At 53.7% G+C, this 13,093-nt stretch overlaps 1 protein-coding gene across 5 annotated transcripts in view; it reads left to right on the forward strand.

The window, feature by feature from the left end:
• Window positions 1-618: 618 nt before the first annotated feature.
• TNRC18 (trinucleotide repeat containing 18) overlaps window positions 619-13,093 on the forward strand; it is a 54,967-nt gene continuing 42,492 nt past the window's right edge. For all 5 annotated transcript variants that reach the window (XM_027713183.2, XM_027713186.2, XM_027713184.2 and 2 more), the window contains exon 1: window positions 619-891. In XM_027713183.2, coding sequence (XP_027568984.2) covers window positions 690-891 — 202 coding nt within the window. In that variant the 5' untranslated portion in view covers window positions 619-689. The remainder of the gene's footprint in view (window positions 892-13,093) is intronic.

The following is a 13,093-nucleotide window of genomic DNA, read 5'->3' on the forward strand; positions in this document are numbered from 1 at the left end:
GGGGAAAAATGTAAAAAAGAAAAAAAAAAAGGGAAAAAGATGGGAAAAAAATAGGAAGAAAGAAAAGGAAGATCTGGGTGTTTATTTTTTGCTGTTCTGGGATTTTTGGGTTTGTTTCCCTGCGCGCTGCCGCGTCCCCGCCGGTCGGTCCCGCCGGAGCCGGGCTGCGGGCGCTCCCCGGCCCGGCCGGGGCTGTGGCCGTGACAAACGTAACTCTTCCAAAAAAAAAATCAAATCGGTAAAATATTATTTTTAAATACTTTTTTTTTTTTTTGTCCTCGCCTTTTGCCACAAGTTTTCCTTCATTTTTGTTTGTTTGTTGTTTTTTTTTCTCTCCGCTTCTTCCCCCTTCTCTCCCCCACACCCCGGGAAGGTGAGGGTGGGGTTGGGGGGGTGTGCGTGTGTGTATTTTTGGGGGTGGCTGTGAGCAGGGGGGGGTGTCGGGGCATGTCGTCTCAACGCATTCCCCCTTTTTTTTTATCCCTTGCAGGCAGCGCCGAGACCGCCGCGCCGGGGCTGGCTCCCTGCACCGCGCCATGGGACGCTTGGACGCCTTATTTTTGAAAACCATCTGATTTTTTGGGGGAGGAGGAGGAGAAGGAGGGGGCTGGAGGGCGGGGGGGGTGGGGGGGGAAGGCGGTGGCGGGCACCGACAGCGATTCGGGAGACTCCGTGAAGCCGGCGAGTGGATGATGGATGGCCGAGATTTCGGGCCCCCCCGCTCGGTGCACGGCCCCCCTCCGCTGCTCTCCGGGCTGGCCATGGAGAGCCACCGCCTGGGAGCCACCGGCCGCCTGGCCCCCGCCGCCGGGCCCATGGCCGCCGGGCTCCCCGCCGCCCTCCAGCCCGGGAAATTCCTCGCATCGGGCATCAGCCTCCACTCGCACCCGGGTAAGGCTCCGCGGACTCCCCGGTACCCTCCGCGCCTTCCCTCGCTCCCCTCCGCGGCCGCGGGTCCGGGCTTCAAACCCCCCCCACCTCCAAAAAATATAATAATCGTAATAATAATCACGTATTTCTACGCTCGCAGCTTTCTGGCGTGTTTTCCTCCCGCTGCTTCGCGTGATTTTGATTTAGAAGAAAAACAGGGGAATGCGGGAAAAATAGGGAAAAAAACAGGGGGGTGGCGAAAAAAAATAAGGGAATGCAGGAAAAAATAAGGGGATGGGGGAAGAATCGCGGCTAGCCGATAAGAATCCCCTCTCCCAGCGCGCGGTTTTGTTGGCACTGAGGAAAATCCCCGCCGAGTCGTCTGCGGAATAAATCCGGGGAATAAATCCGATTTTCGGGAAGGCTGGGAGAGGCGCAGACCGGGGCGCGGAGGGACGGAGCTGCGCTGTCCGACGTGGTGCTTCCCTGCCAGGCAGAGAAAACATCCCTGAGCTGGGAAAAAGGGGTAAAATGGGGCAGTTTTGGTGATTTCTTGCCCGGTGCAGCCCCGAACCCCGCCGCGGTCCTGCTGCCTCTGGGCAGCGCTGCCGGCACCGCCGCTTTTGGTGTTTTTTTTCCCTTTTTTTTTTCTTTCTTTTCTCGATGATTTTTATTTCTTAATCTCGCAAGCAAAGCTTCCATGCAGAGACTGTTCCCTCCTTATATTTGTTTTCTTCTCAACGCGCTTCATCCTCTGCCAGCTCCACGGCTTCCTCTCCATTTAAAAGAAAAAAAAAGATAAAAAAGAGCAGGCGTTGAAATATACGCGGTTTATTTTTTTTCCCACAGCCAGGTTTTTATTTATTAGTTTGAATTACTTTTGTTTTTTAGAGGTTTCTTATTTTTATCGCCCTTTCCGAGCTCCCTTTCCCAGCGACTCGCGGGGTCCGGCACTGCCGGCAGGACGCTGCCTGCACCCTCCTGCCCGCATTCCTGCCCGCTGCTTTCCCTGGGAGGACACGAGGGATTTCTGACCGTTTGATTCTACTCTCTGGCTCTATTTTTAATTTTTTTTTTCCTTTTCTTTCCCCTGGGCGCGAAGAGGTGACTCGGAGTTTACTTTAGGCGTTGGGAGGGTGACAGGTTTTGCAATAATAAACCTGCTCTTTTCCCAGCCGCCCGGGATGAATGACTTTGAAATTTGCAAACCTGATTGCCAACATCTGCAGAGAAGGAAGCAGCCCGAATCGAGGGAAAAAGATTTATTAGTTTTAGACTAGGTGGCAGTGCCAATTTCCCAGGTGCTAAGAGGAGAGGTGTAAAGCGAATTGGCTATGAAGCCAAGCACATGGGCAAACACCTTTTTTACTTCCCTTTTGTCTTTTTTTTTCCTCCTTTTTTTTTTTTTTTTTTTTTTTTTTTTTTTTTTTTTTTTTTTTTTTTTTTTTTTTTTTTTTTTTGTTCCCTGGTTATTTTTTCCCCCCTTTCCTCCACCTCCTGCTGAAGCACAATACGATCTCTGCAAAAATTTGTCTGGACAATCTCAAACCAAACCGAGTGTGGGTTTCGGTATTTTTTTGATTATTCTTATTTTTTATGGGGTAATTTTCTTTTCTTTTTTTGTTCCTTTTTTTTTTTTTTCCTGTTTTATTTCTCTTTCCAAAGTTCCTTTCCTGAAATCCAGGCAGGCCATGAGGGAGGCACTGAGCTCTGGCCTCCCCGAGCCGACCAAGCTCCTGATGCCGTCCGGGAGCTTTCCTGCTGCGCTGGGAGCGAGCCTCAGATTTGGATCCCCTCCCAGAGGGAATGGGGTTTGCGATACCTCCATTTTTTTTTTTTTAACGTGTTCTTATTATTTTCATTATTTTATTTTGTATTATTTTTGCTTTCTTTTCTCTGGAAGTCTTTTGAAATCCCCCCTCTCCATGGCACCCGGTCTCCCGGTCCGCTCCCTGGCATGATCGGCTTTGTCACGGCAATTCCCAACCAGGCTAAACTCCATTAAAAAGATCCATACAATTAACAGCCGAAACTCCCATTAAACCACAGCAGTGGGATAGGCAGGGGTATTTTTTTTTGTTGTTGTTTTTTACGGCTTTAACAATATCGCCTGGAATGATGATTGCTTCCTGCTACCGAGGGGCCCTTTGTAGGTTTGCATTTGCAGTTTTGCAGTGCTGTTGGTGCGTGGATTTTTTTTGTTGTTGTTGTGGTTTTTCGAGGGGGGTTGTTTCGTTTTTAGGAGGGGTTTGGAAGGGTGGAAAGCAAAGGCTTGTGCAAGGGGTTAAGAAAAGTGGGCAGGAGGCGAAGCCTTTAAATAGAGCCAGTTCAAACCGATCCTTAAATACCGCCGGGCTGAAGAAAGAGACTCTTGAATCTGTCCCAGCGTCCTCCGAAAATAAATACGCCCCTGTAAAAATAGCACGATTGGCCATATTTGAGAATCCAGTTATCGCCGGCACTGACTCCTTGTTTTTCCCGTACCCTCTGCTAGTTCCGGCAGTCGAGCTCTGCCCCAGCGCCAAAGTACAGGCGCCTGGGCTGTGTCCAGTGACCCCTGGACCTTCGGCTCCTCTCTGGGGGCTTTCTGCTCCCTGGTAGTGTTTTGGACGCTGCTGTGCTGTGAGGGGATGGGGACAGAAGCCCCTTTGTTGGAAGCTCATGGAGGGAGGAGTGAGCTGGAGGCTGAGGCGGGAGATGAGCCGGCCCTCGATGCCGGGCTGCCATTCCCTGTCCCCCGGTGCTCTCCGCCATCACCATCTCCCCATCCCCGAGGAGGGCAGGGGGCTTATGGGGGCTGGGGAGCAGCGGGGTGCTCCCGATGGGCCTTGTCGAGGGACAGGGGAGGAAGGGGACTGTTTGCAATGGAATTCCATGCCTGGAGCTTGCTGGGAAGACCTTGCATAAAAAAAGGCTGCAACCGATGGAGTGGGGCAGTGGAGTCTATTGAGCGGCTCAAAATATGAGGGTTTTGTTGTTTTGCTCCTTCCCTGCCTCACTGTATTTGGGTCCCAGTCTCAGCTCCATCTTGGTGGAGTGTGTTGTTCTTGGCAGCCTCTTGTGTTTTGGGGGAGGTGGAAAAGGCTCCCCCAGACGCGATTGCAAAGGGCTGCTCTGGGAGCGTGTCCCTGCCAGGCAGCAGCGGGGCTGTGTGTGAGCAAGGATCACCCACATCCAAAAAAAATTCTCTGAGTTTAAGATAATAATCCTAATAATTAAAAATATGTTTTTTCCTGTATGCTGAAGTATCCTTTCTTGGGTGGGGGCTGCTGGAACAGATCTGTTTATATATAAAAGGATTCTCAGCCTCTTCCATTAAAATATGCTTCAGGAACACTTTCCCGTGCCTGGCAAAAGGGACACACAGCAGTATGAGCAAAGCTGACTATGTTAAATCCAGCTCCAGAGTAGTGGCTGGAAGGAAAGTGGTCAGACAGAGGGGAGAGATTTTGGTTTCCTTGTTTTCCTACTTCCACATTAGCATGTGCATTCAAATGCAGGGATTTAAGGCAGATTGGAGACTGTCCCTGCTTCCAGGCCTGCTGTGCCCAGGGAGAAGTTTTCCAGTCAGCTGGGCCAGGTAGGAGCATAGGAAAAGAAATAAAAATACCCTTCCCCCCAGGATAGCGCTGCTGTGCCAGCAAAATCCCGCTGTAGCCATCCTTATAATGGCAAAATGGTGCTTCTGCTGAGCCCGCAGATTTTGCAGGAGGCCTTGCTGTCGGCAGTGCCAGCGGAAGCACAATTCGCTCATCCGACTGCATCCATGCTAAAACTGCTTCGCTGATAGAGATACCAGGATAGCATGGATTCAGTGCCGGACTGATCCGTGCCCCCGCTCCTTCCTGTAACTCGGCTGGGAAGGATGGCAGCTCCCAGACCCGGTCGGATGCAACTCTTTTTGGTCACGTTTTGATGCTGCAAGGAAAATACCATCGGTGTTTAATGGCCCTTGAAATCGCGGTTCCCCCTCCCTGCCCGCCCTGGGGGTGGTGCGAGGGGCTGAGCGTGGGGGGCTCCTTGGGGCAGTGGCTCGCAGAGTTACACCAGGAGGAATGTGGACGGGCTGGAGACCTGCCTGTGGGGATGTTTCTCCTCCCTTGGGGCCCTGGTGAAATTAGATGCTTTTTGATACATGTTTTCAGGCAGAACAGTGGCTGTGCTTGTCCCGGTGGGACTCAGGGAGGTGATGCTGGCCTGGGTGTTGTACTTGGTCCCGTCGCACTCTCCTCTTCATACCCGGCGTCCCTGGGGGTGGAGGAAGCGCTCGACCATGAAGTGATGTCCCTGCAGCTCCCTTGGGCTGGCAGCCAACTTGCAGGCTGTGAGGGAGGCAGGAGCAGTGTCTTCAGGCTGAGATGGTGGTGGAAAAGGTACTTGGTGCATTTTTGGGAGTCTCCCACCATGCACTCTGTTTTTTCTCTGATGTCCCAGTGATTTTCCTGAGGTCCTGGTGGTCGAGTGGGTTGTGGGGTGGCGTCTCCATCCTTTAGAAGGGATGGGAAGGACTGTCCACCCTGTCCTGCAACACCCCATTGAAGTTCCCATCCCAAGTGCTGGTAGCTGGTGATGGGGACGTGTGGCTTGGAACATGGACAGGAGCCCAAGGGCAAACGTGGTGACGTAAACTAGCTCGGAGCAAGGTCCTGTGGGATCCTCTACTGTATGAGGCTTTCTAATACCTTCCCTAGGTGAATGAGCGGGAGCCTGTCCCTGCCTCTGGTACATAAGGCTGGTAAAGGTGTGATTTATTAGCAGCCCTTCTCCTACCCAGCACTGAATCTCCTTGGTGGGGTTGGAAAACCACAGGTTCCATCCCCGACTGATGTTGTGCCAGAGAAAATCTGATCCGGAGAATGAGCCGGTACTAGAAATCCTAGCTGGTGGTGGCATGGGGCACCAGGCAGGTCCCTGGTGTTGGGGACAGGCTCCTGCTCTTTCCCAGCACAGCAGCTGTTGGAGAAATGGAAATCGCTGGGAATTAATCTCGCTGCAGACGTGGCTACCAGAGCAGGGCTTTCGTAAGGGAAATTTTAGATCTCCTTCCTAGGATAACCCAGGGTAAGGCTGAAATTAGTTTATAATTATCCAGTAAATAACCCCCCATCTTGTCATTTCACCATCTTCTGATGAATATGGAAATGAACATTGTTGAGGGGAATTAACGTCATTACGGCAGCTTTCCAGGTGAGCGCCTTGCGGTTCTGCCGCGGCTGCAACCGGCGGGCGGGTGTCGGATCACCTCCTGGAGCTGGGGTTAGCGCCGACGAGTCGGAACAAGGCCCCGTGTGTTTGCACCGTGTACTAAACTGGTCCAGTTAAAGCTTCGGGCGGGAGGTGGTGCAGGGAATCGGGGCCAACCTGGCATGTGCTGACATGAAAGCTGCCGTGCCGGGATGAGGAGATGTTGGTCTGGGTTAGGTAACGCGATCCAGCATCGCCTGCTCGAGGTGCTGAGGACAAGGGAGTGCTTTGTTCGGCCTCGTTGCTGAAATGGAGAGCACAGTGCGCCCTGAACGACCTGAAAATGCAGTCGGGGTTTGGGACGGTGAAGTGCCGAGGGCAGCCCTGAGCTCCCTGCCGGTGGAGCGGGGATGAGCGAGCAGTGCTGTGTCCGGCATTACAGCCCCTTGCTGGCTTTTCCAGCTGGAGATACTGTTTAAAAAGCAAAGTTTGGGAGTGGAGCACTCCAGCGTGGCTGCCTCACCCTGGCCACGAGGATTTGGTGGTTTCCTTCTCCCCGTGTTTCCTCCTAGCCCCGCGTTTCTGGCTGGCTTCGCTCCGGGATGGCGCAGCTGGATGCCTGCAGGCATCGAGATGCACCCACCGACGCCCTCTCTCCCTGCTGTTGATTTTCTTTGCTTATTGTTCGCTTCTCTCCGGCTCTTAAACACCAAGGGGACGGCACCACACAAACCCTTTAGCCCCGTCCATGTCCGTGCTGGCTGGGGGACGCGCGGCGGGAGCCCCCCGTATGGCAGCGCCGCGGCGGTGACAGTTGGGCTCCCTCCCCACGCCGCCAGGATCAGCTGTTGGGTGCACAATATGCTCCCGTTTCCCTCTCCAGCTGTTCGCTGACGGTTATGGGAAGCGAAAGGTAGTTGAGAGTTTGGTATCTCTAAATCAGGGAGGTGATGGGCAGAAAGGAGGGGCTGAGGGGGGGACTCGGTGTGTATGAGGCTGGGTTTTGTTTAAATCCAGCCAGACTTGAAATAGTGGCTCAAGGATTGAAGTGACCTTGGGAATAAATTTTATTGCCAGCAGTGGCCAAAGAGCCATTTTGAGGGAGCTGGATGCAGGCAGGCAAGCCAAACATGGTGGGCTCGGAGCAGTGTGCTCTGTTCAGGAGAGAATATGCTTTCTTACAGGAATAACGTAGATTTTAAGGCACTCAGCCTGTTTCTCTGGAGCTGTATCCCCGGCAACTTCTGCAAAGGTTGCTCCTGCTTCTGCCTCCATCCATCTTATCCTGCTGCATCCCTGACAGCAAACAACCCTTTTTACCTTTGGTGGTTACATGTATTGCCCCTGATTCCCTTTCTGCCCCCATCCCATCTCAGCAGAATTCCCTGTGGCTTGAATATGCTTTTGGTCCATTTGGTTTAATTGCTTTTAATTAAAAAAATTAAAAATAATAATTGGAATGGCCAGCGTGGTGGGGAGGAAGGGTTTTGGAGGGATTGGGCTCTGTGCTGCTTGCAGGCAGCGCCGGTCGCCGTGTGTGGATGAAGCAGCCCCTGCATTACCGTGTGTCGTTCTGGTGTTTGTGTCCTGGTCTGCTGAGTGGGGGGACATCCTACATGCCATGTCACATAGAAGCCAAGGAGATAATAATAATACTCCAGTGAGTAAAGATCCAGGCAGGTGAGTTCCACCTTGCTGAGGTGCCGGTGGAAGCCCCGGCTCCGCTCGGCCGGGCAGACACACCGTGTGGGGCTCCTGGCATGTGCAGCCTGCCGGGGTTTCCCTTTGCAATCCCTGCGTTACAGCGGGGCTTTCTCCCTAATGAGATTAGTGACACAAAGCAGCAATTCTTCTGCTACTTTTAATGGATGTTCGGGGTCTGTGTGGAATCGGAAATTCCTACTTTCATCAGATGAGCTCTCTCTGTGACTATTTTGTGGACAGATCTTCCTTTCCTCGGCTTCAGGGCTGACATTATTATTGGCAGAAGTGTTTTAGGCTTTCCCCTCCCGCCCCCCTCTGCATCCCCTCCTTTCCAGCCCCAGCCATGGTGGATTTTATCTTCTGTCCTGCTTTGAATCTCGCCATCAGCCCAAGCTGCTTCCATCTTGTGGAGGACTCAAAAACCTGGTGGCCTTCCCTGGACGCACTAAATGCAGCTGGGAGGAAGGAGAAGTGCAAAAGTCACTCTTGAATTGTTCTTGCAGGTGCTCCTTGGTCTCTGCAGTTGAGATCTGGAAGCATTTTCGTGTGCGTGTATGTACATATATGAGGCACCCATTTAGTGCCTTACCTGGCAGAGGGCTGACCATCCCTGCCTGGTGACATCAGGGCCAGCTTGGCAATTTGTCAAGAGCCCAAGGGCTGCGCTTCAATTTGAATATTGATTTGCATAATTCATCAGGAATTAAACCACACCACCATAACATTTACCTCTGCGTTTATCTCCTGTTATCGGTGGAGGGGAGGTGTGGGGTCCTGGGCGTTTGCTGACCACAGACACCCCTTTGCTTCATGGTTTGGCACTTTTTTGGTGCAGAAGAGCTGACGTAGACTGATGTTCAGGAGGATGTGGGAAGGACAGGAGCCTCTGGAAGGAAAAAGGACTGAATGTGGGGTCAAGAGGAGAGGCTGGGCAGAAGCTGAGCTTTTGAGCCTGGTTTTCTAAGGGAAAGAGGCTTATGAAGTTGTGATCTGTGAGTGGATCCCTTCTTCCACCCATGGATGCCTACAGCCTGTTGTTGAATTTCTTTTGGGGTGGTTTTGGTCCCTCCAGGAGGTCAGCACTGGGCTCTGGGAGAGGGATGTGTTCACTCCCATGGCACACAGAGCACTACATGCAGGTACATCCAGCTTCACCTTGCACTTACCCTGTCCTGGCCGTGCTGTATCCAAGTGGGAATCGTGAAGCTGGAGTTTGGGTCATTGGCAATGTCCTTGCTCCAACCCTGGGGTGTTTCTGGGAGCCAGTTCCCTTTCACTGCCAGGACCCCTGTGTTGTGCAGTGGTTGCAGTGCCAATGCTGAGCACACACGTGTTGGTGATGGGATGTTCAGGTCCCAATGGGGGGCTGTGCCTCAGTTTTCCCTTGCAGTGCCACCCCCCTTTGCAAGGCACCCCAAGAGATGCTGAGCCACGGCAGCTGCTTTGCAAACAGGAGGGTTTATGATAAGCAGCGACGGAGGCTGCGTCTCCCAGGGCTTTGAGTCATCCTGGCTCGTGCTGACTGCGCCTGGCAGGGGCCTGGGAGGCAAAACAAACCCACATCCAGCTGCCACCTCTCTGCCAGATGTTAGTGGTGGGGTGACTGTTTGGGTTTCAGTGGTGGACCTACCAGGGAAGCAGATGGAGCTGCTGTAGGGAGGTGCAACCTCTCTGGTGGCTGTGGTGAAACCCTGGAGAAACCGGTGACTTGGGGACTTGCAGTTGGGCCACCCGATTTCTGGAGGGAGGGGTGAGATGAGCAGCCCTGGTCTGGGGTTGTGTGTTTGGGTTTGCAGAACTGGGGGTGCTGAGGCTCCTTCCCGGGCTTGGGCATGGTGTGGGCCGTTCTGGCCATGACCCCTCACCGTGCTGGGCAGGAGGACAGGCAGGGAGGAACCCAGGGGTGATCCCACTCACCACCCCACGCAGAGGGAAGGCAGTCAGGGCAGTGGATGTCCCTGGCCAGCAATGGGAAGCCGAGGGGAGGAGCAGGCAGGTGGCATTTACCTTTCAGTGGGTGCAGTGTGTCGGCGGGGCTGGTGCTGCCCATCACACAGCGGTGTTTAATTTCTCAATGGGAGGGCAGGGAGATGATGCTGCACAGTCCCATTTAACCTGCTGGTGACCTGATCTGAAGTCATTGTGGCTGAAAATAGACCGTGTTCCCTCCAGGGCACGGCTAATGGTGCTGGGAAAGCTGGGATCTCTCTTTGAAGGCTGATTTAATTGCTGCTGGCAGGCACTCGGGGCAGGTGATGTGGGGACCAGCACCCGGTGCCATCCCACAGTAACCTCCCCCCACCTAGTGCTTGTAGCTCTCCCGGCTCTGGCAGCGAAGGGTAATGAGCTGTTTTCTAAGGAAGGCACGGGATGGTGTGTGGGTGGTGCTGGGTTAAATGTGCGGGCAGGGCTCAGGGAATGGGGGCTCACTTGTTTACATTGTCTACTGCACTGAGTTTGGGTGATTTAAAAAAAAATACAGTTTTAAAAAATGGGATGAGTTAAATTTCTGTGCTTAGGAAGGAGAGGGAGCACCTGTACTGAAAGTGTGGCAGGAGCAGAGTCAGTGGTAGGACCCCTGTGCTGGCCACCAGTGTGTTCACCGAGATGAAGGATGGACCAGAGCACAGACGTTTTGCTGCTGTCCTAGAAAATCAGGAGAGGAAGGCGAGATGCAGTCTAGCAGCCAGGTTCTGCGTTCCTGGGCATTCTGCTAATCAGTTTGAGAGTTTAAATTATTATTTTTTCAATTTCCATACATTCCATTTTAGTAAACGTGGAGCTGAAGAACCCACTGAGTTGCTCCTTGCTGTTTGAGGAGAGCTGTGTGGTTGTGCAGTGAGAGCCTGGAGGTTTCAGTGGACCCCTGTTGGGGTGTCAGGTTTAATTATGCCAGTGGAAAAGGTGAGACATCCGATGTGGTGGTGGATTTCAGGCTGGGGGCATGTGGGAGAAGCTTCTGCTGTAGTAGCAGGCAGTGACCCAGGAGCATTGGCACTGGTTTGAGCATCAGGATTAACGTGGGACTGGATCGGTGCTTCCCAGATTCCATGTTTCAGGCTGCGTGGCCTGGATGTGCATCATGTCAAGAGTCCCAGTGGGATGGTTTCCATCCTGGCCCCTCCAGTGGGAAGAAAAGCCACCTCTGCTGGAGGGGATTCATGTCCCCACCTGGGTGGCTTCTCACTGCCCTCATGGAGATGGTGTCAATGGGGAGCTGGTGGGAGATCTTATGGGTGTCTTTCTCCAATATAGGCTGGTATATACCTGTCTCCAGTATGTGCTTGTATATACCTTGGATTGCCTTTGACTTGTGGCATGGTGGAAACTGAGTCTGCAGGACGCCGGGGGCAGAGTGGAGGCGTGAGCACCAGTCCCTTGAGCCCTTCCAGCCACTTCTTCCCATTTTCTCCTCCTCCACCATCTCCAGGCTGTTGGGGCTGTTCCAGCTCCCGGGTGAGGAGGAGGTGAGCAGCAGGGCTCACTCAGCCTGATGATATTTATTTCCATGGAGCACGGAACCGCCTCCCCCCCCCTTGCCCTGTGGTCACACCCTGCCCATCGGTGTGCCCTGACTGCAGAGGAGAGGCTGGTGATTCACTGCAAGAGTAACACAGCAGGAAAATCATGGCACGGCATCGGCACGGGGCAGTGGCTGCGGGAGGGCCAGTCGGAAACCCGGCGGGAGCGCGCGGTGTTCCTGTGCTGACGCAGCTGCGAGCCATAGTAAATATTGAGCAGGAGCCACTTAAAAATAAAGCAGCCTGGACACAAGATTCCCACATGGAATAAAATAAAATTAAAAGAAACAATAGAGAGCTGCTCTGAGCTGGAGGGAGTACTCGCCTTGGCTTTTAAGGTAGTGATTTTTGCGGCTGAAGGGAAAAGCGGCGCGGTGGTGTTCGAGCCGGCAAAGGCCGGGAGTGTGGACCCCCTGCCAGAGGATGCTGTCTCCGAGCTCACCAGGGCCCTTAGAAGATTAAATGGGGAGTTAAATTGCCCTGGCTGTTCTGGATCCCGGGGATGGGATCGAAGGCTTTCAGGGGATGTAGAGAATTGAGGCCATAAATTAAGGCTTTGAAGCAACTGCCAGTCCCATGGCATGGGGTGTTAATATGGCTGGGTCGGGTTTTGGGGTGGGGAGTGGTGGGTTGTGGCAGCAGCTTGGGGCTGCAGGGACAGGGTTGGGGACTGGCCACTGCTACAGTCCAGGCACATCTGATCCGGGGGCTTTGGTTTCAGCCTGTCTTGTTCAGGGGCTCGTATCGCTGGTGTCTCGTGTGTGGCACAGAGTCAAGGCGGCTCCGGTGCCTCGGGTGTCACTAGAGCTGCCCTGGCAAGCAAGGGAGGAGGCGGCAAAGATTTACACTGTCAGCACTCCGGGCTTGCAGCTGTTTGCAGCCATAAATGTGTGCATGAGGAATAGCTGCCCCCTGTGTGGGGCAGAGATGGGGAAGTGTGTGCTGGAGGGGGAGCCCTGAGAGAGTCTTCCCTGGGAAACCGCTGTTTCTGCAGGGAAAGGATCGGGCTCACTGATGACAGTGAGCATTGGCAGCTGGTGCTGGTACGGTGTTCGTCCTGCTGGTGGGAGGGATACTCACTGTGCTTGGACTTCTCCCCCTTCCCCTCCCTCCCTGGCGGGACTCATGAGGACATAAACGTTTATCCAGCTGTTTGTGGCATGGACTGTTGTCCCAGTTGGCTGCCTGTGAGGCACTGCGAGCCGGACTGGGGAAGAGGTGACTGTGCTCCTGGCCAAGGGCGGCTGCAGCTCCCGCTCAGCTCCTGCTGAGCCCAGCAGCCAACTGAGACCCTGACTGCAGCGGGGCTGCAAATGTCCCTTGAGTGGAAAACACCCCGTGGAAATAAACCTAAAGCCTCACTGCTGTGTTTCCCAGCTCTGCTGGACTTGGATTGAAGAGTCCAAGGGGACAGGCTTTTCAGCTCAGGCCCCTCTGCGGCCACAGCCCGATGCAGAGCACTGTGTGGTGCCAGCCTGATTCCTGGCAGTGTGTCCATCCATCATGGCCTGGGGAGGATGGAGTGAGATGCCTGCAGTTGGAAATATTTCATAAGTGGCAGAAACGTGTAACGGGCAGATGGGGCAATGGGGGAGAGTTACTTCACTTCTCCTGGGGTGCTGGAGGCCGCTGGTCTTCCGGGTGACAGGGCTGTGGCTTCTCAGACAAGGATGGCTCATAGCCAGGGCTCAGCTTCAGGGTGTGCTTTGCAGCCAGGATCACACGTGGCCACCTGCTTGCCTCTGCAGGCCAGCAGGGCTGTGTTGGACCTGATTAAAGGTCTTTTCCAACTTAAATGCTTCTATGATTCTGTA

This window comes from Pipra filicauda, unplaced genomic scaffold (genome assembly GCF_003945595.2).
Source record: "Pipra filicauda isolate LSUMZ 115617 unplaced genomic scaffold, ASM394559v2 scaffold226_size1812527_pilon, whole genome shotgun sequence".
In the NCBI taxonomy this organism is placed as follows: domain Eukaryota; kingdom Metazoa; phylum Chordata; class Aves; order Passeriformes; family Pipridae; genus Pipra; species Pipra filicauda.